The sequence below is a fragment of the Coregonus clupeaformis genome, chromosome 20 (assembly GCF_020615455.1).
Source record: "Coregonus clupeaformis isolate EN_2021a chromosome 20, ASM2061545v1, whole genome shotgun sequence".
NCBI lineage: Eukaryota > Metazoa > Chordata > Actinopteri > Salmoniformes > Salmonidae > Coregonus > Coregonus clupeaformis.
Genome location: NC_059211.1, coordinates 30,217,818 through 30,244,727, shown reverse-complemented (window position 1 = coordinate 30,244,727; position 26,910 = coordinate 30,217,818). Strand labels below are relative to the sequence as shown.

The 26,910-nt window shown below is 41.6% G+C and overlaps 1 protein-coding gene across 2 annotated transcripts in view; it reads left to right on the top strand.

The window, feature by feature from the left end:
• The first annotated feature begins 3,807 nt into the window (after window positions 1–3,807).
• The window catches only part of LOC121533858 (cytochrome P450 2J2), a 51,811-nt gene continuing 28,708 nt past the window's right edge, over window positions 3,808–26,910 (top strand). Inside the window, exons 1-7 of one of the 2 annotated variants that reach the window (XM_041840164.2) lie at window positions 3,808–4,116; window positions 4,327–4,519; window positions 6,607–6,756; window positions 7,110–7,270; window positions 14,551–14,727; window positions 18,135–18,276; window positions 18,476–18,663. In XM_041840164.2, coding sequence (XP_041696098.1) covers window positions 3,916–4,116; window positions 4,327–4,519; window positions 6,607–6,756; window positions 7,110–7,270; window positions 14,551–14,727; window positions 18,135–18,276; window positions 18,476–18,663 — 1,212 coding nt within the window. In that variant the 5' untranslated portion in view covers window positions 3,808–3,915. Of the gene's footprint in view, window positions 4,520–6,606; window positions 6,757–7,109; window positions 7,271–14,550; window positions 14,728–18,134; window positions 18,277–18,475; window positions 18,664–26,910 lie in introns of both variants that reach the window. The other variant, XM_041840165.2, reaches the window with a different exon arrangement.

The window sequence follows — 26,910 nt, the reverse complement described above, 5'->3', positions numbered from 1 at the left end:
GGAAGAGTGGCCGGAAAAAAGCCATTGCTTAAAGAAAAAAATAAGCAAACACATTTGGTGTTCGCCAAAAGGCATGTGGGAGACTCCCCAAACATATTGAAGAAGGTACTTTGGTCAGATGAGACTAAAATTGAGCTTGTTGGCCATCAAGGAAAACACTATGTCTAGTGCAAATCCAACACCTCTCATCACCCCGAGAACACCATCCCCAAAGTGAAGCATGGTGGTGGCAGCATCATGCGGTGGGGATGGTTTTAATCGGCAGGGACTGGGAAACTGGTCAGACTTGAAGGAATGATGGTTGGCGCTAAATACAGGGAAAGTCTTGAGGGAAACCTGTTTCAGTCTTCCAGAGATTTGAGACTGGGACGGAGGTTCACCTTCCAGCAGGACAATGACCCTAAGCATACTGTTAAAGCAACACTCGAGTGGTTTAAGGGGAACATTTAAATGTCTTGGAATGGCCTAGTCAAAGCCCAGACCTCAATCCAATTGAGAATCTGTGGTATGACTTAAAGATTGCTGTACACCAGCGGAACCGATCCAATTTGAAGGAGCTGGAGCAGTTTTGCCTTGAAGAATGGGCAAAAATCCCAGTGGCTAGATGTGCCAGGCTTATAGAGACATACCCCAAGAGACTTGCAGCTGTAATTGCTGCAAAAGATGGCTTTATAAAGTATTTACTTTAGGGGGGTGAATAGTTATGCACGCTTAAGTTTTCTTTTCTTTTTTTTCACAAGAAAATATATTTTGCATTTTCAAAGTGGTAGGCATGTTGTGTAAATCAAATGATGCAAAATCAATTTTAATTCCAGGTTGTAAGGCAACAAAATAGGAAAATTGCCAAAGAGGGTTAATACTTTTGCAAGCCAATGTATAAATATATATATATATATATATATATACATACATTTTATATTTTACCCCCTTTTTTCAATACGATCTTGTCTCATCGCTGCAACTCCCCAACAGGCTCAGGAGAGGCGAAGGTCAAGTCATGACCCACAAAACCGCACTCCTTAACTCGGAAGCCAGCTGCACCAATGTGTCAGAGGAAACACCATTCAACTGACAACTGAAGTCAGCCTGCAGGTGCCCGCCCCACCTCAAGGAGTCACTAGAGCGCAATGAGCCAAGTAAAGCCCCCCCCCCCAGCCAAACCCAAACCCAGCCGACGCTGGGCCAATTTTGCGTCGCCCTATAGGACTCCCCGTCACGGCCGGTTGTGACACAGCCTGGAATCAAACCCGGGTCTGTAGTGACACCTCAAGCACTGCAATGCAGTGCCTTAGACCGCTGCGCCACTCAGGAGGCCCATTGTTTTTTTTGTTTAGTTTAATTATTTGTTTCCTGATTTCCGTTAGATTGAATATCCTGCATTATTTTATAAGATGCATAATTCGGGATCATCATGTTATACGGAGATTCAGGAATGAGTCTCTAGTGACCTCTAATGGTGAGGGCACACAGGTCAATGACCAAATCAGTTCACAGCACCTCATCTTTGCATGAACCTACTGAGACCATGGTCCTTTATGGTGAGATCTGTTCATTAATTATCTGAAATCTTTAAAAATATATTGTGCAAGGAGCAGCATGACTTGTTTACAGGGACGGCTTGTTCAATAGGGCGATATGGGCGACGCACTGCCAAACGGGAAAAGGAAGGGATTTTTTTTCTAATCAATTATATCACGGCAACAGCAGTTATCAGTGTTCACGTCTGATCTGCCAGCCACTAAATGTCAAATCAGGCTAAAGTCGTGCTTCAAATGGCCCCGCCCGTTTTTTGGGCGATTTCAGTCAGGTTGAAAATCGCCCAGAAGTCTCTCATAGCCTGTCATGTAAAATCTATTTTTTTCACATTTCAAAGCTTTCAATACATTCTCTGTGGGTGTCTGTGGGCATGCACTTACGCGCTTTCGTCATACGTGACGTAACGTTGAACGTAACTAAGACAATGGCGGCTAGCAGCGTCTATGTTGCGACCTGCAGTGTGGCGTTATTTTATGTTTTTAATTTGTAGACTTAGTTTACAAACATTCTGCAAACATTCTGCTTTGGACTGATCTTCGGTTTTGGACTGATCTTGTTGATCGTGTACATACCCGCTACGAACGGACTAAATAATGAAAACGCTGCTGGCAGCGGAATCCCAATACAGCTGGGAGACTTGGCTGGATGACAGAGTCCCGGACAGAGAGGTGGAGCCGGCCGGCTTCACCCTGGTCAGAGCGGACCGCGATCCTGGTAAGAGAGCGACTCTGTACCCCGACATTGAACTGCTTTCTGTGTCATTGAACCTTACTATTGTTGATAAAACAAGTTTACTGGAGAACGGAGACCAAGTAGAGACTTTTGGACAAGGTGGATAATTGTATAATATAAGGCAGTTTATTCAGAGGTAAAGATATCTGGAATCGCGTGCACGGACCCGTTCGTCAAACTCGTAGGGAGTTTATCAGAAGAGCCCCTAAACATTGTGTGCTGACATTTTATACAATAAAATGAAGTAGGTTGAATCTAGTAGTTCTGATCTTCTGATTGGTCCTGATGAGTTGGGCGAGGTCACCTCCAGGCTAGTGTCACTGTTGCATTGGCTCTGAGTCGGGTTCTCTGTCTTCAGATGTTCAGCCTAAGAGAAGAGGATTTGTGTGTGTGTGTGTGTGTGTTTGTTATCAGTGTGTGTGTGTGTGTGTGTGTGTGTGTGTGTGTGTTTGTTATCAGTGATGATGTGTGTGTGTGTGTGTTTATCAGTGATGATGTGTGTGTGTGTGTGTGTGTGTGTGGGTGTGTGGGTGTGTGTGTGTGTGTCCTCAGGGCAAGAACTCGTGAGTTGGAAGAACTGAGAGACCTATGGCGTGGGTGTTATCCTTAGCCACCTGCTGACAAGGCTGACAAGATAGGACTCTTGTTCATTGTATTGAATACAAAGGCCCAACACAAAATGGGTCATGCACAAGATTTTAGTCAGACCAAGCTATAACATTATATATTTACTACGACAGTACATTCAACCAAAAGCTAATATAACAAAGGCATCAGAGATTATTTATAATCTGTCACAGAAACTGGAATCCATCTCCCCAGATCAGTCAATAAATGCTTCTGGTATTGACTTATATGCTGCCCCTGTCTTCATGTTGTTGCTGGACATATCTTTTTTAAAATGTGTGTAGGTCACCTAAATCATCAGAAAAATTGCCCCTCCTGAGAATTTTTTCAGGAGCCGCCACTGCTTGTTTATCTGAAAATATCTGATGTTGTGTACAGACTGGGTGTAGAAGAGATGTGTAACAGGCATGATACTTCACCACCACTAGAGAGCACTATGTTATTACAGTAATATCCTGGAGTTCAATCAGCCATCTCCATCTCTCAGGCACGCCTAAAGACACACCTCTTCACCATGGCCTAAATCCCCCCCACACACACACACATACACATACACACATACACACACACACACACACGCACACACACATACACACCACCTAGGAAAAGTAAAGGAAATATGGTAAAGGTAAAAAGTTTATATAAGGGTTATGGTAAAGTAAAGGTAAAGTAAGATTGCTAAGGACTTAAAGAATTAAAGCTAAAACTGATTTAATCTACATCAGTTGAGAGATGTTGCCACAGAAGCTATGGGAGAAATGCTGTGTAGTCATTATGTAATCCTTTTCCCGGGGGAGAGAAAAAAAACTCTGCACAAAGGAGAAGGGTATGAACTCTGGGTTGTTACGTTAGTAGGTCACACCAAGTCACATGGGCAAGCATGAATACACACGACTGTGGTTATCATGACATTACCTTGGAAGCAGAGCGATAGGGAGCAGGTTACAGAGAAACCACTAGCACTTCATTCCTATGTTAAGTTTCTGTGTGCTTTTTTGAGTCAGTGGCACTTGCAGTAAGATGAGCAAATTACTGCACTCTTCTATCTTGGAATGGCTGGACATTAAGACTAGTTTGATTTTCCTCTGTGTTTTTTTGGTACTTGCCGACCTCCTGAAAAACAAAACTCCAAAGAATTTTCCTCCTGGACCTTGGTCATGGCCTTTCATTGGCAACATGTTTCAATTTGATCCTGCTAAGATACACCTTCAGTTGGAAGAAGTGGGTTTACTCAACGCTAGCTCGAGTGCCAGTCTGTTAGTGCTATCATCCCAACTCCTTGTCACACATTGTCATGCCAAAAAATAGTTTGGCTTGACAATGAGCAATGGCGTTGGTAAGAGCATAATCAGATCTGGGACCAGGCTAACTAAATGCTATTTTTGAGTAAACAATTTGACAAACTGTATTTTTGTATAATTCTTCTTGTAGTGTGCAAAAAAATATGGAAAGATTTTCAGCCTTCGAATTCCTTCAACAAACCAAGGGCCAAAGTGGGTTGTTCTGAGTGGATATGAGATGGTGAAAGAGGCCTTGGTCAACCATGGTGACAGTTTTTCAGATCGGCCCTCCCTTCCCTTATTAGAAGATATATATTCTGGAAGTCAAGCATCGGGAAGTAAAGGTAATTAGGTGAAGCGTTTTACACTGCCAATACTGCATACTATGATGATTCAATTATGGTGCTGGATGACTTGTTTTCACTGGAAAGGCAGGACATTGTCCTTATCTTACAGTGCAGTGGGGAGAACAAGTATTTGATACACTGCCGATTTTGCAGGTTTTCCTACTTACAAAGCATGTAGAGGTCTGTAATTTCTATCATAGGTACACTTCAAAAATCCAGAAAATCACATTGTATGATTTTTAAGTAATTAATTTGCATTTTTTTGCATGACATAAGTATTTGATACATCAGAAAAGCAGAACTTAATATTTGGTACAGAAACCTTTGTTTGCAATTACAGAGATCATACGTTTCCTGTAGGTCTTGACCAGGTTTGCACACATTGCAGCAGGGATTTTGGCCCACTCCTCCATACAGACCTTCTCCAGATCCTTCAGGTTTCGGGGCTGTCGCTGGGCAATATGGACTTTCAGCTTCCTCCAAAGATTTTCTATTGGGTTCAGGTCTGGAGACTGGCTAGGCCACTCCAGGACCTTGAGATGCTTCTTACGGAGCCACTCCTTAGTTGCCCTGGCTGTGTGTTTCGGGTCGTTGTCTTGCTGGAAGACCCAGCCACGACCCATCTTCAATGCTCTTACTGAGGGAAGGAGGTTGTTGGCCAAGATCTCGCGATACATGGCCCCATCCATCCTCCCCTCAATACGGTGCAGTCGTCCTGTCCCCTTTGCAGAAAAGCATCCCCAAATAATGATGTTTCCACCTCCATGCTTCACGGTTGGGATGGTGTTCTTGGGGTTGTACTCATCCTTCTTCTTCCTCCAAACACGGCGAGTGGAGTTTAGACCAAAAAGCTCTATTTTTGTCTCATCAGACCACATGACCTTCTCCCATTCCTCCTCTGGATCATCCAGATGGTCATTGGCAAACTTCAGACGGGCCTGGACATGCGCTGGCTTGAGCAGGGGGACCTTGCCTGCGCTGCAGGATTTTAATCCATGACGGCGTAGTGTGGTACTAATGGTTTTCTTTGAGACAGTGGTCCCAGCTCACTTCAGGTCATTGACCAGGTCCTGCCGTGTAGTTCTGGGCTGATCCCTCACCTTCCTCATGATCATTGATGCCCCACAAGGTGAGATCTTGCATGGAGCCCCAGACAGAGGGTGATTGACCGTAATCTTGAACTTCTTCCATTTTCTAATAATTGCGCCAACAGTTGTTGCCTTCTCACCAAGCTGCTTGCCTATTGTCCTGTAGCCCATCCCAGCCTTGTGCAGGTCTACAATTTTATCCCTGATGTCCTTACACAGCTCTCAGGTCTTGGCCATTGTGGAGAGGTTGGATTCTGTTTGATTGAGTGTGTGGACAGGTGTCCTTTATGCAGGTAACGAATTCAAACAGGTGCAGTAAATACAGGTAATGAGTGGAAAACAGGAGGGCTTCTTAAAGAAAAACGAACAGGTCTGTGAGAGCCGGAATTCTTACTGGTTGGTAGGTGATCAAATACTTATGTCATGCAATAAAATGAAAATGAATTACTTAAAAGTCATACAATGTGATTTTCTGGATTTTTGTTTTTAGATTCCGTCTCTCACAGTTGAAGTGTACCTATGATAAAAATTACAGACCTCTACATGCTTTGTAAGTAGGAAAACCTGCAAAATCGGCAGTGTATCAAATACTTGTTCTCCCCACTGTATGTCTATTGACTGATAATTGATAACTGATCATATTGGTAATAATGTAATATTGTGGAAATAGTAAATCCTTGAACCTTTGAGTGTATTAGAGTGTCAGTCCTTAAATAAGAAGTTTGGGGGTTGGATCCCCAGTCTAGTCATACCAAAGGCAAAACATTTGACCTGATGCCTATTTTCTTGGATTGGGGTAAGGAGCCTGCGACAACTAGAATCCTATCCAGGGGGTGTAGCTACTTGAACATCAAGCTGCCTCATGCTACAGAAACAGGGGATGGGGCGTTCTGGCTCAGACAAGGATATTTGTCCAAGGCGTTCTTACTTACCTTTGAGTGTATGGTACAAGGTTTTGATTCTTCACTGATCACTGAAAATGTTTCATACACTTAGGTGTGATTATGTCGAATGGGTATACATGGAAGCAACAGAGGAGGTTTGCTCTCTCTACACTGAGGAACTTTGGACTGGGCAAGAAGAGTCTGGAGCCATCCATCCAGATTGAAGCGCAGTGTTTGAATGAAGCCTTTCAGAGTGAACAAGGTTCTTGATATGGTTACAGTTCAATTCAAATATTATTGTCCCTGCAAGGAAATTCATATACTTTTCAAAACAGATGAGTATACACTACACTGACATTGTTACTGTTAAGTTTACACTTGAGAGGCCTCTGGTTTGGATGTAACAGACACACAGCGATAAATAATGTATTGATTTTTATGGTGACAGATTCTGTTGAGGTCTGGACAAAACTGTATAAACTGTGGTGCTTACCCAGAAACATTTTTGCAGACTGAAGTTCAGTGTAAGGATATGGCTCACACGCAAACAAATAATGTTTGTTCTTACTTAGTCTTTGATTTTGGGGTGAGCCATGTTGCTTTTGTCCCATGCAGGGAAACCCTTCAACCCCCAGATGCTGATTAACAATGCTGTCTCCAATGTGATCTGCTGTCTTGTGTTTGGTGACCGCTTTGAATACAGCGACGACCAATTCCAAACCCTCCTGAAGACTATCAATGAGACTATATATTTGGAAGGAGGCGTTTGGGCTGGAGTAAGTCTCTCTCTCTCTCTCTCGCGCGCTCTCTCACTCTCCTTTTTTGTTTCATTTATTTATATTATATTTAGAATGATCAGTAGATCTGACTGAACTAGACAGGACTTCATATTAGCATTGACCCTAGAAGAGGACTGGCAAACCCTCTGAGCCGGTGTTGTGTCGAGTAAACGCTGCTAATTATGCTGTGAAACCAAGGAGTCCGCTTATACTGTACTTTGATTATACGTTTTATTTATATCACAAGATTTCAGCATACGTTTACAGACGTCTGCATTATCTGGAGAACAGTGTCCCAAAATAATATGTCTGTTCTGATCTTCTTTGTCTCAAACCAGTACTTATAATCTTTACCAGGATATGTGTGGTTTCCCATACTGACCAATCACCTGTCTCCACACAACAGACTTCCTCTGTTCTATGGGGTGTCCCTCTAAAACTGCTCCCCCTAAAACTGAATAAACATCCTCTCAGGTTCCACTTTGAAAACATTAGCAAAGTCATAATCCCTCAGACACTACATATTTCCCCCCTTCGAGACAAATTAAGTCTCGAAAACAAACAGAATAGGATTATGACAAGTAACAATTTATCTTATTGAGTATCTTTAACAATAAACCAAAAACAAATTTTTCTATGGAGTGTAAATACATTTCTATGAAATATGAACAAATCTCTATGGAGTGTGAATACATTTCTATGAAACATGAACAAATCTCTATGGAGTCCTTCTTTCCAATCAAGACAGTAAAATTCTCTCACGGCCCCTCTGCCCCAGGCAACCACCTAAGTACTCCAGATCAATTCATAAATCTTTATCAATGCATTTGAAACTATGATGCAACTAAATACACATGAAAGCATCAGCAAACAAAATACTATCAAAAATGTCCACACTCAGGCTGGTCGACCCATCGGACCCTAATGTGGATTCTCTCTATCCCTGCCTAGACCCAATATCCCTAAGCATCCACGAAATAAACAAAAACATCTGAGATCCCCACATGTACCCAATAACAGCAAATATCATTCTACAAAAATTAATACAGAAAGAATATGACACAAATTATGTATTACACATGCAAATATGTCTATATATCTTTGCAGACACTGGAATGTAGTCCACTACACTTCATCTCCTCAGCAGTGTCGACTTCCAATGCATCGTTGATGATGGAATCGGAACATTTCCACACCTTCCTTGTTCCATCTCCTCCAGTCCCTTCATATTATCCTTTCATATTGTCCTTGTTTGAGCATTTGCATCCCCTCTACATATTACCCCATATGCTTCTGGAAGAAAAGAAAAGACCAAACAGTATATTTTGCAAAACAACACATTCAAATTAAAACATCAATATCAACTAAGAATATAAAAATTATATATAAAATGAATCACATTCTATTTCCCCCCTTTGATTCATAACAAAATACTAAAATCACACTAATATTAAAAAACATTTGAAAAATGATCAGATAATCAAAATGGATATTTATCCATCAATACTCCATCCAGTCCCACTTGTCCATCTTCATCCAGATCAGTAACAGTCAACAACGGCATCTGAGTGTTGTCTCCAGGCATCACAACTCCAACCCATCTCAATATCATAGCCTTCGCAAAAGTCAGTAACAAAGTACAAAAGCAAAACATCACAAACAGTGCTATCAGAGCTGCCACTAAAATCTGAACCATCACTGCTCCCACTGGGCCTAACTGATCTTGCAACCAAGTCTTCGCTGACCATCCAGCTCCTTCAGATCTACCAAACTCATCCCTTATATTCTTCAATGCATCTATAACACTAGTGATATTATCGGAACTATCTGGGATCAAAGTATAACAATCATCCCCCGTCAAATTCATAGCCAAACATAAGCCACCTTGTTTTGCTAAAATATAGTCAAGAGCCATGTCATATTTCAACAGCGTCAGTCTGTGACTTCTTTGTGTATTCGACAGAAGGTTAAACCCTCTTATCGATTCATTTGCAAAACCCTGCAAAGTATAGGTAATATTATCAATATGATCTGCCAAAAATGTTACACCATACCATGGAAAAAGTCCCAGTCCCCACTTCTCTCCTAGACTTATCCTCCAATGGTAGGCTTCCAGACTATGAAATTCCGCCATATCCCTTTTCACCCTATTTCCAAACCTAGACTCAGATTTATCTGTGTCCGGTGCTTCCCCTCTTTCAATGGTAAAAACCTCATATGGAAGCTTCAATGTCGACATGTAACAACATCCTGTCCATCCATAGGGTAAGAATATATATGCTTTATCACCACAAACCCACCAAATATCTCTAAAATCCCCAATAGTCACATTACCATTCAAAACTTCTCTCCACATGAGAGGAATCTCACCTCTACACATTCCTTCTCTCACATCTACAAGGAAGATGAGCTGTATCACTCATCCTGATCCTAATAACAGTCTTTTCCTCTAAAATTGGTGCTGGAGCGATTGGCTCACTTGTAATCAAATGTGATATATTTATAGCTTAAATAACTGTCAATGTTGAAGGAGTTAAATTGCTTCTCACTGTTGTTATAATAGGCTGAAGTGTTGATGTCATTGTTGTTAATTCATCCATTCTCCCTAAGGCTTTGAACTCTTGACTTGTATTTCCATCTATCACCACTAGTGTCACTACATTAACTCTCAGTCCTAACTCTAATCCCTCACTTTCAAACTGTTGATTATATAAAATACACTTATAATCACCTTGATCTTCCTGCTGGGAATTGTAAATATAGATACCGCAATCACCCTCAATCTTCATTCTTCTCTCATCATTCAGCAACGCATACTTTCTCAATGCAACTGCTCCCAACAGATCTAAACTCCTGCCATATCTATCTTCCCACTGAACTCTAAATTTCCCTTCACCACTGTTCTCTCTCTCTTACTACTAACATTGAAGCTTAGCTGACTGTCCTAGAGTTCCTTCAACCCTAGTTTTCTTAACTTTTTTAATCTGACTTTTCATTTCACTGATTTATTCACAAAATCCCTTTCCCTCTAATTTTTCAAAAACCATTTCACTGATTTATCCACAAAATCCCTTCCCACTAATTTTAGGATATGTGATCGGGAAGTCCCCACCTGCTTATGACTTCTTTACACACAGACTTGGCAAACGACTGAGCATCGTTTAGCCTTATTTGACATCTTATGCACCTCTTGGTGTATGAATATAACCAAGAATAACAGTCACACCCTGTAAACATAATTTTTCAGACAGATTGTCCTCCTTCCTCTCCAATTCTTTCACAGTCCAGAAACTATCTATGGATATGAAACAACTGGAACCGCCATTGGTGGCTGATACAATTGCGGTTGGAACTGGTCCTGTTGAAGCTGTGGCAGTGATTGTTGACCTGGTGCACCCTGATTCTGCATAACCAAAGCTTGTTTCTTCTCCTTCTCATTCTCCACCAGTTGTATTTGATTGAGTTTTCTGAGAGTTTCTTGGTCCTGTTCTTTCTGGTTGTGTTCCTTTTTCCTGTACAGATCCACTTGATGGGCTATATGATCTCTATAGACGCCTTTTGTCATGCTTCCAAGTCCAACCACCTCTGCCAGTTTGCTCCTTACTGGTGAGGGCAGTCCCATCTGCAGTTTAGCTCTCAAAATTGACTGCTCAATTTGACTCACATCTGGATCATTTCCAGTAATATTTCTCCACACTTGATGGACTCTTGACACATAGGCTCTCGGATTTTCTTGTTGTCCTAGTGGGTCAATCAGAATGTTATCAGGATGCACATTTGTTGGAAACGTATCTTTCAGTGCTCTCCACAGACGATTCCTACTTGCAGCCAACAATTCAGGGTCGTTCACTGCAGTCCCCACATATCTATTGAGTCCCGCTCTCTGAAAAATGTCTTCCATACCTGGAATCCCAAGGAGATTAGCCAAAAGTCTCTTAATGTCTCCTATAGCAGACTGTGTTCGCACCCTAATTTCTTCCAATTTTGAAATCCAAGGATAGGCTCCATCTTGAAGAGTAGGCAGCTTCTCAAGTATATCTGACATATCGGTATTTTGCAAAGGCTTATATTCTAAGTTTTGACCTCGAATGATCACTGGCATCATCTTCTTACTGGTGCTCCCTTGTCTTGGCCTTAATGTATACCTCTTCTCCAATTCTTGGGATCCTTTTTTCAGCTGTTTTTTCCTCTCTTCTTCTGTATCTTCAGCTTCTTGAGTTGTTGTTCCAGTTCTCGTTGTCTCTTCTAAATTATTCCCCTTATCCAGGCATAATACACATCAGTCCATATCTCTTTCTATTTCTTCTTTGTTAATCATTGTAGAATAAAATCCTCTTGAACATAAAGCACCTGTAATCTCCAAATCTTCATTGCTGTCTTCATCTTCCATCAGGGATCGAATCTCTAGTATCCTTCTTCCTTCCTCTCTTGCCAACTTCCTTCTAATCACAGAGTCATATCCACCCATGATCTCTTCTCAATCACTCTGATCATCATCATCATCATCTTCTTCATCTTCATCTTCAAGTTCCATCTTCCTTAACCTCATTCCACTCTTAGTTTCCAGACCTCTCGGTTTTCTTCCTACTTTTGGAGTTTTCTTTATCGTCGTTTCTGCTTCTCCTCTCTCTATTATTCAATCACTTTCATCATGTTGATGACGTCAGGGTTAAGATTCCCTCCCACTAGCTATGGTTGTTCAATATCAGGCCAACTTTTATTCCCTTTTCCAGATAACCTTTAGTTAATGGTATTGCAAGGTTTACTATTTTCAACTATATCAACAGGTGTAATTACTTTCATAGTTCTGAAGTCCTTTTTCCCCCTTGTAACAACTATTTTATATTCCTTTATTGTGAATTATTTTTATTTTTAGACTATATAGCCTATAGTTCCCTTTTTTTCTTCTTCCCCAAATTAATTAATTCATCAATTAATTTATTCATCAATTAATTTATCTGTTCATTTTATTTTATTTTACCAAATTATTGATTAGTGGCAATCTTACCACATCCAATCAGGAAAGTAAATGAAAGTAGTCAACTTCAGAGCAATCCAAAAAATAAAGACCTCTAATCATACAACACTACAGTACTCATAAACCCCATTGCTTAATAAGCACCCAATTACCTTAATTTTACAGAATAATGTCAGTACTCGATTCCCCCCATATCTAATCAAACCCACTCATGCACAAAAACTCCAATATGCAATTCTTATTTTCATCAATTGATCAGTCCTTTGCCAAGTCCTTGTCAAATTGTCATAACATCAAATATGCTAGGCACACAAAATATCCTGTCTGGGAAGGTAGGTTTTTGTAAATAGAACAGTACTAGCCTTGATTTTGACTTGATCCTGTTGCAGCAGACTCTGTCGCGTCATGTACACATCAGCACTTCCGCTCTCTCTCTCTCTCTCTCTCTCTCTCTCTTCTCCTCTTATCGTCTCTCATTTCACAAAAGAACAAAGAAACAGACAAGAATTTAGTAGTTTATGCACTCACTGAGTTATTACAAGCATTCAATATTCCTCTAGTCACATTCGCGCTAAGAATTAACTCAGGAATCGTATAAATAGCTCAACAAAATTTTTATTTTATTTATTTATTTAATTATTTTTATTTTTAATCCGTCAACATCTCTCTCTCATTTATCAATTCAATAGGTCTCAAGAAAAACAGTTTCATCGTCAAACAACAGCCGATGTAACAACCAGAATACACCATTAGACTCTAAATGTTCTCTCTCTTTGTCTGCTCTCCCCGCAGAGGAGGAGTGATATATTTACCCCTACGTAACTCTAGTCATAAAATCACGCGCATGCGTAGTTCAAACATCAATACGATTTCACAGTGGAAGGAGCTCTCTCCCAGCTCTCTCCAAGCTAGACAACAGAAAGTTAACAGTCCCGCTATACCTCCTCTCTTTTACCCCTCATAGACAAACAATAACACTCAACAGAGCTCACAAACCATAGGACACAAATCCCACACTATTCTAAACACAGTTTTGGAGGCTCGATCCATTCCTATGGACCTCCAAGGTAACAATGTAGCACGCAGCATGTATCATTTAGCATGTAGCATGTAGCATGTATCATTTTACCTCCGCTGCGCCGTAAAATTCCTTTGTTCTCTAAATTTTTGCTACCACGAGTTCCCGCGGAAATCCAATGAGCGGTCACATCAACCAAATGATTCGTCAACCACATGTTGAGAGGTAACATACAATCGAATATATATACCACAGCCTCAAGCCCCATGGACTTACCTAACTTCACCTAACGTGTTATTAGGATTTTTGGCCCATCCTAGTGATCACCTCCTTTAAGAGGGTTTTTCCATAGATTCGCAACGGTTCTAAGTTGTACACATATACCTAGGCCTTATTCTTTTCAATCTATTCTTCTTGAACTTTATTCAAGCAAAATATCCCTATAGACACTCCCCCCTATTTGCGTCGTTTACCAGCGCAAACAAATTTAGAATTCTTAGTACAGACCCCCATCCCACAGCAATAACAGCAACATCAGCACACACAAGTCCTTTACACGGTACATCTCCCCAGCGCACACACCCATAACCAAGCGAACCAAACCGCACACAAGATTGTGAGAAATCTCACCTTATGAGCCGGCGTCTTGAGCGGGAGTCACTTCGCTGCTCATGAATGTAACACAGGAGAGACGCAGACCACCCCAATCACTCGTCGCCATTTTGTTGTGTCGAGTAAACGCTGCTAATTATGCTGTGAAACCAAGGAGTCCGCTTATACTGTACTTTGATTATAAGTTTTATTTATATCACAAGATTTCAGCATAAGTTTACAGACGTCTGCAGCATCTGGAGAACAGTGTCCCAAAATAATATGTCTGTTCTGATCTTCTTTGTCTCAAACCAGTACTTATAATCTTTACCAGGATATGGGTGGTTTCCCATACTGACCAATCACCTGTCTCCACACAACAGACTTCCTCTGTTCTATGGGGTGTCCCTCTAAAACTGCTCCCCCTAAAACTGAATAAACATCCTCTCAGGTTCCACTTTGAAAACATTAGCAAAGTCATAATCCCTCAGACACTACACCGGCTTCCTCTCTAAGTTTCTTTATAGGTTCCTTCCTTCTAGAGTTTTTCCTGGCCACTGTGCTTCTGCTTCTGCATTGATTGCTCTTTGGGGTTTAGGCTGGATATCTGTAAAGCACTTTGTCACAACTGCTGATGTAAAAAAGGCTTTAGAAATAAATGGGATTGATTGATTTATTGTATATCCGCAGATGTATAACATGATGCCGTGGGTCATGCGTTGGGTTCCTGGTCCTCACAGAAGGATCTTCTCTGGCTGGGAGGAGGTCATCTCCTTTATCAAGATCAGGATTCAGGAGCACAAAAAGGACAACGACACCTCATCACCAAGAGACTTCATCGACTGCTTCCTCAACGAGATAGAGAAGGTGATGATGATGATAATGATGACGATGATGATGATTATCACTAATGTAGTGGTAAAAAAAGTATTTGGGTAAACACTGATTGCCGTTTGCGGTGAATATAGTAATGCTTCCTATATTATTATAGATTCTTTTAAATTATAATTGTATTTTGGTTGTTAGAAAAGACACAAATATACATATACAAAGACAATAGACAACTTAACATTTGACAAATATAGATCCACTAAACTAGACATGACGTTGGCTGGGACTTAATGCCCAACCTTCAACATAGAGAAAAAAGACGAATAAAGACAAAAAACACCAACTCAGACGTACATGAAATTCAACAAACATTAATAACATCACATTTACTCAGACCCACATGCTCCCACCGTATTCATACCCATCCTGTCCGTCTCACAATAACATCCTTTCCCATTTCTCATCATTTGGATATCTCCAGTGCTTGTAACACTTTATGCCATATGGATTCAAATTGCACTATTTTGTTTCTCTCTCTAGCCAACATAAAAAAAATATATTTAACCTCTTAAGGATCGGACCCTTTTTTTCAAATTTCGCCTAAAATGACATACCCAAATCTAACTGCCTGTAGCTCAGGACCTGAAGCAAGGATATGCATATTATTGATACCATTTGAAAGGAAACACTTGGAAGTTTGTGGAAATGTGAAACTTATGTAGGAGAATATAACACATTAGACCTGGTAAAAGATAATACAAACGTCGTTTTTTCTTTGAAATGCAAGAGAAAGGCCACAATATAATATTGAAGTTTAGGCACAATTTAGAATTTGGCCACTAGATGGAAGCAGTGTGCGTGCAAAGTTTCAGATTGATCCAGTGAAGCATTGCAATACTGGACTATTTTGTATCAAGTCTGCCCAAATGTGCTGAATTGGTCAATTGATACATTTTCAATTACATAACTATAGAGAACATATGTAAATTTACACACTCCCAGGAATGTCATACATGATGGATCATTAGCTCATAACCTAACTTTCACACATCTAGAATGCCGGGCGGGGTGGGTGTGGCACCAGAGACAGCAGGGGTTCAAACTGTAGAACCCAGTTCCTACAATTGAATATAAAAAGTAATCAAACAAAACTAAGCTACATTTTATCTCTGGGACCCGTAGGATGACAAATCAGAGCAAGATTACTGAATGTAAGTAGATTATTTACCTTCACAGGTGAATGTATCAAACCAGTTGCGGTGATACGTTTTTTGTTGTTGTGCACTCTCCTCAAACAATAGCATGGTATTTTTTCACTGTAATAGCTACTGTAAATTGGACAGCGCAGTTAGATTAAAAATTATTTAAGCTTTCTGCCCATATAAGACATGTCTACAGTGCCTTGCAAAAGTATTCATCCCCTTGGCGTTTTTCCTATTTTGTTGCATTACAACCTGTAATTTAAATTGATTTTTGTTTGGATTTCATGTAATGGACATACACAAAATAGTCCAAATTGGTGAAGTGAAATGAAAAAAATTACTTGTTTCAAAAAATGCTATAAATAACGGAAAAGTGGTGCGTGAATATGTATTCACCCCCTTTGCTATGAAGCTCCTAAATAAGATCTGGTGCAAGAAGTCACATAAATAGTTAAATAAAGTCCACCTGTGTGCAATCTAAGTGTCACATGATCTGTCACCTGATCTCAGTATATATACACCTGTTCTGAAAGGCCCCAGAGTCTGCAACATCACTAAGCAAGAGGCACCACCAAGCAAGCGGCACCATGAAGGTCAAGGAGCACTCCAAACAGGACAGGGACAAAGTTGTGGAGAAGTACAGATCAGGGTTGGGTTATAAAAAAATATCCGAAACTTTGAACATCCCACGGAGCACTGTTAAATCCATTATTCAAAAATTGAAAGAATATGGCACCACAGCAAACCTGTCAAGAGAGGGCCGCCCACCAAAACGAATTGACCAGGCAAGGAGGGCATTAATCAGAGAGGCAACAAAGAGACCAAAGATAACCCTGAAGGAGCTGCAAAGCTCCACAGCGGAGATTGGAGTATCTGTCCATAGGACCACTTTAAGCCGTACACTCCACAGAGCTGGGCTTTACGGAAGAGTGGCCAGAAAAAAGCCATTGCTCTAAGAAAAAAATAAGCAAACACATTTGGTGTTCGCCAAAAGGCATGTGGGAGACTCCCCAAACATGTGGAAGAAGGTACTCTGGTCAGACGAGACTAAAATTGAGCTTTTTGGCCATCAAGGAAAACGCTATGTCTGGCGCAAACCGAACACCTCTCATCACCCTGAGAACACCATCCCCACAGTGAAGCATGGTGGTGGCAGCATCATGCTGTGGGGATGTTTTTCATCGGCAGGGACTGGGAAACTGGTCAAAATTGAAGGAATGATGGCTGGCACTAAATACAGGGAAATTATTGAGGGAAACCTGTTTCAGTCTTCCAGAGATTTGAGACTGGGATGCAGGACAATGACCCTAAGCATACTGCTAAAGCAACACAAGAGTGGTTTAAGGGGAAACATTTAAATGTCTTGGAATGGCCTAGTCAAAGCCCAGACCTCAATCCAATTGATAATCTATGGTATGACTTAAAGATTGCTGTACACCAGCGGAACCGATCCAACTTGAAGGAGCTGGAGCAGTTTTGCCTTGAAGAATCGGCAAAAATCCCAATATTTTGCATCTTCAAATTGGTAGGCATGTTGTGTAAATCAAATGATACAAACCCCTCAAAAATCCATTTCAATTCCAGGTTGTAAGGCAACAAAATAGGAAAAATGTCAAGGGGGGTGAATACTTTCTCAAGCCACTGTATGTCCTGGAAAGTTTGCTGTTACTTACAACAGTCATGCTAATCACATTAGCGCACATTAGCTCAACATTCCGTATACACGTTAAATAATAATGCATTTGATTCATCCAATGTCTTAACGATAGAGGATCATTTGATTTCCAGTTTTGAAGTAAAACATTTTTTAAATGATCAATGAGAAAAGTATGGTTCAACCCATATTTTCTCCCTATATTTTCAATGCATTTTTCCACAATAGGTGGGTAAACTGTGTTTTCATATGTTTACCCTCCACTACACCACTGATGATGATGATGATGATGATGATATGGGACTGGAGAAGAGTTACACTAGAAAATTGTATTAGAGAGTAATTTTAGATAAGGAAGTAGTTTAAATATTATAATTTGTTTTGGATGCAGGCCGGGCACACTCACTATCCAAATCATGGGGATATAAAGCTTTATTTTTATTGCAGTACATGTCCATATTTCTGTATCACATTTTTTTGACACATTGGTGATTTAGCTACAGCATCGTCAATTAGTTAAATTGTTAAATATTTGATAAAGTATCTAGTATGTTGTTGAGGTTGTTTTGTTGGGTTTTGCTCAACAGTGGGAAGACGACACAAGGGCTGGGTTTAACTTGGAGAACTTGTGTTTCTGCACTCTGGATCTATTTGTGGCTGGGACAGAGACCACCTCTACAACCCTTTATTGGGGCCTTCTCTTTATGATCAACTACCCGGAGATACAAGGTTAGCGCTCCCATCGCCATCACAACGACTTAGTTTGACCCCTGTTGCATTTAATCAGTTAATCAAAGCGATTGATCTTGATTGATTGATAAAAGGTAATGCATAAAGATGTGTGCGAGCATTCGCACACACACACACACAATTAATTTGCATAATGACTTTCTTTGCATTGTCTTTTTATCTTTTATCCCTGATGTAGCCAAGGTGCAGGCAGAGATGGATGCAGTTGTTGGGTCGTCACGGCAGCCCTCCATGGAAGACAGTGACAGCATGCCCTACACAAACGCAGTCATCCATGAGACACAGAGGATGGGGAATATCATACCGCTCAATGTATTCCGCATGGCCACTAAAGACACTGAGGTTGGAGGGTACACCATCCCTAAGGTCAGTCATCTCAGGGACCATCTACTGCAACATTCAAGGATTTGTTCCTCTTAACTAAAATACACCTCAATGTATAGTATGTTGCCACAGTGTTGTGTTCTGTTTGTACATTTAGAAGCCTTAAATGTGCTAGGGAGTAGGGACAATAGGGACACTAACTGATAGGGTCACTTATCATAGGGACTTAAAAGTATAGTGTTTATTCCTTATTATACACCTGGTGGTTCAAGCCCTGAATGCTAATTGGCTGACAGCTGTGGTATATCAGACGGTATACCACGGGTATGACAAAATATGTATTTTTACTGCTCTAATTACGTTGGTAACCAGTTTACTCCGCGTTGTGTCGTGCATAACAAGAGCCCTTAGACATGGTATATTGGCCATATATGTCGTCCACACAGTGACCGTATGTACATATCCCAACTAGAAGCCATGTATTATAGGTAACATCCGCATCAAGCTAAAGGCTAGAGCTGCCGCTTTCAGGAGCGGGATACTAATCCGGACGCTTATAAGAAATCACGCTACACCCTCAGATGAACCATCAAACAGGCAAAGCGTCAATACAGGATTAAGATTAAATCCTACTACACCGGCTCTGACGCTCGTCGGATGTGGCAGGGCTTGAAAACTATTACTGACTACAAAAGTAAACCCAGCCGCAAGCTGCCCAGTGACGCGAGCCTACCAGACAAGCTAAATGCCTTTTATGCTCGCTTTGAGGCAAGCAACACTGAAGCATGCATGAGAGCACCAGCTGTTCCGGACGACTGTGTGACAATGCTCTTGGTAGCCGATGTGAGCAAAACCTTTAAACAGGTCAACATTCACAAAGCCGCGGGGCCAGACAGATTACCAGGACGTGTACTCAAAGTATGCACGGACCAACTGGCAAGTGTCTTCACTGATATTTTCAACCTCTCCCTGACCGAGTCTGTAATACCTACATGTTTCAAGCAGACCACCATAGTCCCTGTGCCCAAGGAAGTGAAGGTAACCTGAGTAAATTATTACAACCCCATAGCACTCACGTTGATTGCAGTGGATTCCTTACCAATTGACCATAGCCACTGCCCAAGCCTGAAGCGGGGTTGTTTCGGACGCATACAGTCCACATTCGAAGTTCCCAAACGGCAAAAACATTAAATGAGATCCAGGGATATGGTGCAACAAGAAGGTTTATTCTTCTTATATCTAACAAAAAAAGATTCTCCAGTCAACTTAAAGCACAGATGACTTGGCATGAAAAATACATAATATGGCCTGTCTGTATGGTCAAAAGTCTATACCGCTCCCACGTCTAGCTAGGACTCCCCTCCCCCCGAAGGCCCAACTTCCTGCCTTTATCCTATCACTAACAAACTTACCACAGTACAATGAATGGGCAAGAGGGGGAGCCAAAAACTAACAACAAAGGAATATATCTCCATTAGGTAAATAAATCATGAAGGTACGTACCTAATATTTCATCATATACTGTACATTCATATTTCATATATTTACACACACGTACATGGAGCTCTGTATGTTCTGTATGTCCAAATCGGCTCTAACATATCGGTCCCTAATTGTTAGCTGCACTGAATGCATAACAATGACTTAATATTCAAAAATAGAGCCAAAACACAAAACATACTATACCAGAGCAGTATTACGGTTCATAGCTATATACAAATATACAAGGTCCCATATAGGACAAGAGTCCATTGATCTCAGTCCCCGATTTGAAGTGTTCAAGTGTTGAACATTAAAAAAAAATTAAGTTTGACGTCCAAAAATGTAAGAGTACATCATCCAAGAATCAGAGGTGCACGTGATTCAAATATGGAGCACTGTGTGTGTGTGTGTGTGTGTGTGTGTGTGTGTGTGTGTGTGTGTGTGTGTGTGTGTGTGTGTGTGTGTGTGTGTGTGTGTGTTTGTCTCAGTCAGCCGCCTCCAGGAGCAGACAGAGTTTATTGATAGGTCTCTGTAAGATGTTGGTCTTGGTCTTAATCATGACGCTCCAGACAAGACCTTTGGCCCCTGGCAAAGCCTCCACCACACGCCCCATTAGCCAAGAGTTCCTTGGGGCTGTGTCATCGACGATGACAACAAGGTCACCAGGACTGAAGTTTCTCTTAGTTTTGTTCCACTTGTTCCGCTCCTGCATAAGTGGAAGATACTCCCTTATCCATCTCTTCCAGAAGAGGTCAGTGATATATTGTAATTGCTTCCATCTCCTTCGTGAGTATAGGTCTCCTCACTAGAATAGTCCTGTTGGCAGGACTGGCTTTGCATTCAGATGAGGCAGATGGTTCGGAGTCAGGAGTTCTAGATCATTAGGGTAATTTGTTACAGTTGTGATTGGTCTGTCGTTCATTATCGCCTCAACTTCACACAAGGCTGCCTGCAAAGCCTCATCATTCAGTACTTGCTCTTTAAGGACTGAATATAGGATCTATATCACCAGTTGGATCAACCTCTCCCATACTCCCCCATGGTGGGCTCCAGAGGAAGGGTTGAATGACCATTACATTGACATTTTAGTCATTTAGCAGACGCTCTTATCCAGAGCGACTTACAGTTAGTGAGTGCATACATTTTTCTTATTTTTTTTATGTCACTCCTTCCTTCAGTAATGCAATTTGAATCTTGTTCTGATCCAGCTCTTTCAGAGCTTCTCCTAGCTCTCTGTGTGTTCCAACAAAGTTGGTGCCATTGTCTGTTCTGATACTTGTTACTGGGCCCCTTCGACAGATGAACCTGCGCAGGGCATTGATGCACAAATCAGTATCCAGATAACTAGCAACTTCTAGATGGACAGCTCGACTCACAAGGCAAGTAAAGATCACACCATACCGCTTCACATGAACGTGGCCTCGCTTCACCTCTATGGGGCTGAAGTAATCTATGCCCACATGGGTGAAAGGCGGAAAATCAGGTGACACCCGATGTTGTGGAAGGTCGGCCATCTTCTGTTCTCCAGCTCTAGCTTAAATCAGCCTGCAGAAGACACAGCTCTTAAGGATCTTCCTTGCTAAGGAGTTGGCACAGGGTATCCAATATCACTGGCGAAGTCTGGAAAGCATGTGACCTCTCCCAGAGTGGCCAACCTGCTCATGGATGTGGAGTAAGATCAGTCTGGAGATGTGGGAGTCTTTGGGCAGGATCATAGGATTTTTTAGTTCCGTAGGCATAGCAGCATTGCTTAACCTTCCTCCCACTCTCAGAATGCCATTGTCAACAATTGGATCAAGCTTAAAGATTGAGCCGCTTCCCTTGGCACATTATCTTCCTTTCACAATGAGTGCAATTACTTGTTTAAAGTGCTGTCTTTGCTCAAATCGAATTATGACCTTTTCGGCTTCATCTAGGTCATCGCCAGACAGACTTTATTTTCCAAACATCAATTTGTTCCTTCAGTGAGTTTGTTCATCTCTGATCTGATCCTGGATCTGTTTTGTGAAAACTTACTTTTTCTGGCTTAACTGTAGAAGTCGTCTCTTCAGTTTCAGCATCCAAGCAGCTGCTTTCTTCAAGCTGTTCCATGTTGAATAGTACTCAATCAGTTTTCTGGTCAGATTATTTTCTTCCACACTTCACGATGACGTCTTTTCTCACATTTACATTTTAGTCATTTAGCAGACGCTCTTATCCAGAGCAACTTACAGTTAGTGCATACATTATTATTATTTTTATTCATACTGGCCCCCCGTGGGAATCAAACCCACAACCCTGGCGTTGCAAACGCCATACTCTACCAACTGAGCTAGATCCCTGCCGGCCATTCCCTCCCCTACCCTGGACGACGCTGGGCCAATTGTGCGCCGCCCCATGGGTCTCCCGGTCGCGGCCAGCCACAACAGAGCCTGGATTCGAACCAGGATCTCTAGTGGCACAGCTAGCACTGCGATGCAGTGCCTTAGACCACTGCGCCACTCGGGAGTTTGTATCTCACCTCTGGATCATCCGGAGGGATGGAGCCAAGCTCCTCGGGACTTTCGGGCCATTGTGTTTCTGCTTTCTCCAGGAATTCTGGTCCTTTAAGCCATCTCTTTGAGTTCAGGAAAGTTTCAACATGTAACCCTCTTGAGTCATCGTCGGCTGGGTTGTGTTTGGAGTTCAAATACCTCCACTGTTTTGCTTTCGATAGGTCACGGATCACAGCAACCCTATTAGCCACAAAGGTATAGAATCTCTTGGTATCGTTGCCATGCCATAACTTTGTTCACTTGCGTCACCAAAGTGATGCAGCTGTGCGGTCTTGACTTGACCAAAGTACTAAGGCATCATGCACCTGTCAATCTGGAATGTGGATAGCTGGTCCAGCTCTGTGAGCCATCTGTTCCATGAAATAGAGTGTTCTTCTGGGATGACTTCATCCCATCCACACTTTAGCTTGCAGGGCTCTTGAAGAATTTGCTTTGCTTTTAATATGAATGGGGCAAGGAAACCTAATGGATCATAAACAGAGCTGACAGTTGAGAGAATACCTCTTCTTGTAAGGGGTCTGTTCTTGATAGTGACACGGAAGGTAAACGCATCACTTTCAATGTTCCATCGGATTCCAAGTGCTCTTTCAACAGGCAGCTTTTCTCTGTCCAGGTCCAGTTCTTTTATCTGCTTGGCTTTGTACCCACCCTGACAGCACACATCTCTGAGGTTTTTTGTGAGAGCTATGGCTTGTTCTTCTGTGGCCACTGATTTGAGGCAGTTGTCGTGACGTGACTTACTTTAATGTATGACTGTTATTTATCGAATCACCTAACTATGTTTAATTGTCACTCGATTAAATTAATAATGTAACAATTAACTCATTAGGAATTTGGGTCACCACGAAATAAGTTGTTTAACGAGTTACCATCTCCCAAATTAAACTCTTAGAATACATATGTGTTATATATATTGATAACAGTCACTTATTAAATAATAAGGTCTAGTGCATTAGTCTCATTCTGAACGTCAAAATCCTTGAACCTGCAAGAACCCTAACCTTATTGATGAACCAGCAATACACAAATTGGCTTAATGATTTATTTACTAACTAACTAAATAATAACACAATACAAACACACACACAAACACACACACACACACACACACACACACACACACACACACACACACACACACACACACACACACACAGGTTATTGATTAGTAACGTAATACAATGGAAACAGATCCCTAGTGGACTGGACTAACAATAGCATGAATGCTTGGGTAGAAGGAGGGTCAGAGTGGAAGGGAGAGACAGAGATTCAAACTATCATGGTTACTTTGGAAACTACGCTCACGGAAATCATAATACTTATGCACACTAATAACGCTCATTCAGATTAGAAATACAACATGTATTTACGTATAGCTGTCCTTGATAGTTGAGTTGATGATGTAGGACTCTGGTTTGCCCATCAGAGATCCCAATGTCCTTGGTAGACTTTCTGGCCGTAGTAGTGGTTAGAATGGATACTTCAGATGTACCAGCGGTTGTCTGAGAGGGATTGTCCTCTCCTTTCGTGTCTTTCGTGAAAGTTATCTAGACGACTATACATGCCAGCTGCAGACTGGTCTAGTGCATTGTCTTCTTCTTCACCTCGTGTAGAGGTTGAGAGTTTCAGAGTTTCTCCATTTCAAACGTCTGGACTAACGTCTCACGTTTTCTGGTCTTTCTGGTCTAAAAAATGTTTTACGTGTAGCTTCAGCTTCACGCTTCTTGGTCTTGTAGAAATTCAACCATTTGCAACATCTGGCTTATACCGAAGTATGCTTGGTCGGTGTGCTTCCTGGTCTGGTAGAAATTCAACCATTTGTAACCTTTAGCTCAAGCTTCACGTCTGCTGGTCTTGTAGAGTGTCAACCATTTTAAGCGGTGTGCTTCCTGGTCTGGTAGAAATTCAAGCATTTGCAACGTTTGGCTCACGCTTCAAGTCTGCTGGTCTTGTAGAGTGTCAACCATTTTAAGCCGTGGGCTTCCAGGTCTGGTAGAAATTCAACTATTTGCAACGTTTAGTTCACGCTTCACGTCTGCTGGTCTGAGGTGAATTTCGTCACAAGGCTTTTTATGCACTCGGGGTAAAAGGGGCGTTCCATCATGTTTGTGCTCATCTAGGCGGGGCCACTGACTGAGAACAAATCAATATGGAAAACAATCTTCTCATCTAGAATGCTAAAATCACATTGTTATCTTCACAAAAGTATTATTATACTTAATCATTCGTTTATACAACAATTAGATGCAAACCTCATAACTGGGAAGTGTACCCCCCAGAGATACAGTTATGTTGTTCCACCATCTTTAATCTTGGGCTCCCGAGTGGCGCAGCGGTCTAAGGTACTGCATCTCAGTGCTTGAGGCGTCACTACAGACCCCTGGTTCGATTCCAGGTTGTATCACAACCGGCCGTGATTGGGAGTCCCATAGGGTGGCGCACAATTGGCCCAGCGTCGTCTGGGTTTGGCCGGTGTAGGCCGTCATTGTAAATAAGAATTTGTTCTTAACTGACTTGCCTAGTTAAATAAATAAATAAAATGACATCACAACATAGTAACGAATTTGACATGATTGTTCTTGAAGTTCCCACCAAGCATTTCCCACATTCTTTTAAGTAGGAATATTGTTTCATTATCCACTTTTGGATGTTGGAGTCTTGGCGGGAAGACTTCCTTTGTTAACAAAGGGGTCCTTTCTCCCAATACTTCATGGCAAGGAAGAGAAAGTCTTCATGGTATTTACGACCAGTCATAAAACTGGCCCCCAGGAAAGGGGGTGTTCAAACCTTTGCCTAGCCGGCATGTTTGATCCTCAACCCATGAGGGCAAGTCATGACAGTCCCCATCTGGTGGTTCAATCTTGGTACTATCATGCGAGTTGCAACCCACCATAAAAATGACCAGGGGATGTCCTGGTTTTGGATCATCGTTGCGGTCCCCCTCTGGTGGTTTACCTTGGGAGGATCTCTGCAAGCTGCAGGCCACCACAAGAATGGCTAGGGGATGTCCTGGTTTGGGATCCCCGTTGCGGTCCTCCTCTGGTGGTTTACCCTGGTAGGCTTTCTTCCAACGGAGCAGTCCACCACAAGAATGGGTAGCGGGCGTCCTGGTTAGCATCGCCGTTCCGGACCCGTTGTCCAGTCGTAATTACATTTCTTTCCCAAATGAGCGTCGTTGTGACACTAACTGATGGTTGTATGGGGAACTTGTTTATGGCTCTATCACTTCTTAAGTGTCAAAGAAAATGAGACAAAATGAATAAAAACAAAAGAGATACAAAATATAGTTACCACACCTTAATCATCTAATTGGACTGTATTCTATATACGTCCACGGTCTTGGCTAAATAACTCTATCATGGCATTGTCTCTAATGCCATGTCTAGGGTTTTCCACTTAGTGGTGTGTTGCTTAGGCACTATCCTAAGTTGATAACTATATGATCTAGTCTACAGTTTGTGAGGCACTAGCTTCGGACAGTCTACAGGGATGACCTATGCACTTCTGGGGAGAAACTGGTGAGTACGGTAGCTGTAGAATCAAAGGCCTCAGGGTACATTTTCAACTTTACCCAGGCTGGTGTTTTGCTCGGACCCTTAAGTGATCTTAGCATAAATCCTCATTACATTTTCCATTGTACATGTGCATTTATGCTTACACAAGCGTGCATGCCAAGGGAAAGAAAACCAAGTATCCTAGTAGGCTGCAACCTGTTCAGAATGAGTCTGACGTAATCAGATAATTTTCATGTCAATGCCTGGAGGTCAGTAAGAATCGGTGCCGACCTCAAGCTATACAGTGGGGGAAAAAAGTATTTAGTCAGCCACCAATTGTGCAAGTTCTCCCACTTAAAAAGATGAGAGAGGCCTGTAATTTTCACCATATGTACACGTCAACTATGACAGACAAATTGAGATTTTTTTTCTCCAGAAAATCACATTGTAGGATTTTTTATGAATTTATTTGCAAATTATGGTGGAAAATAAGTATTTGGTCACCTACAAACAAGCAAGATTTCTGGCTCTCACAGACCTGTAACTTCTTCTTTAAGAGGCTCCTCTGTCCTCCACTCGTTGCCTGTATTAATGGCACCTGTTTGAACTTGTTATCAGTATAAAAGACACCTGTCCACAACCTCAAACAGTCACACTCCAAACTCCACTATGGCTAAGACCAAAGAGCTGTCAAAGGACACCAGAAACAAAATTGTAGACCTGCACCAGGCTGGGAAGACTGAATCTGCAATAGGTAAGCAGCTTGGTTTGAAGAAATC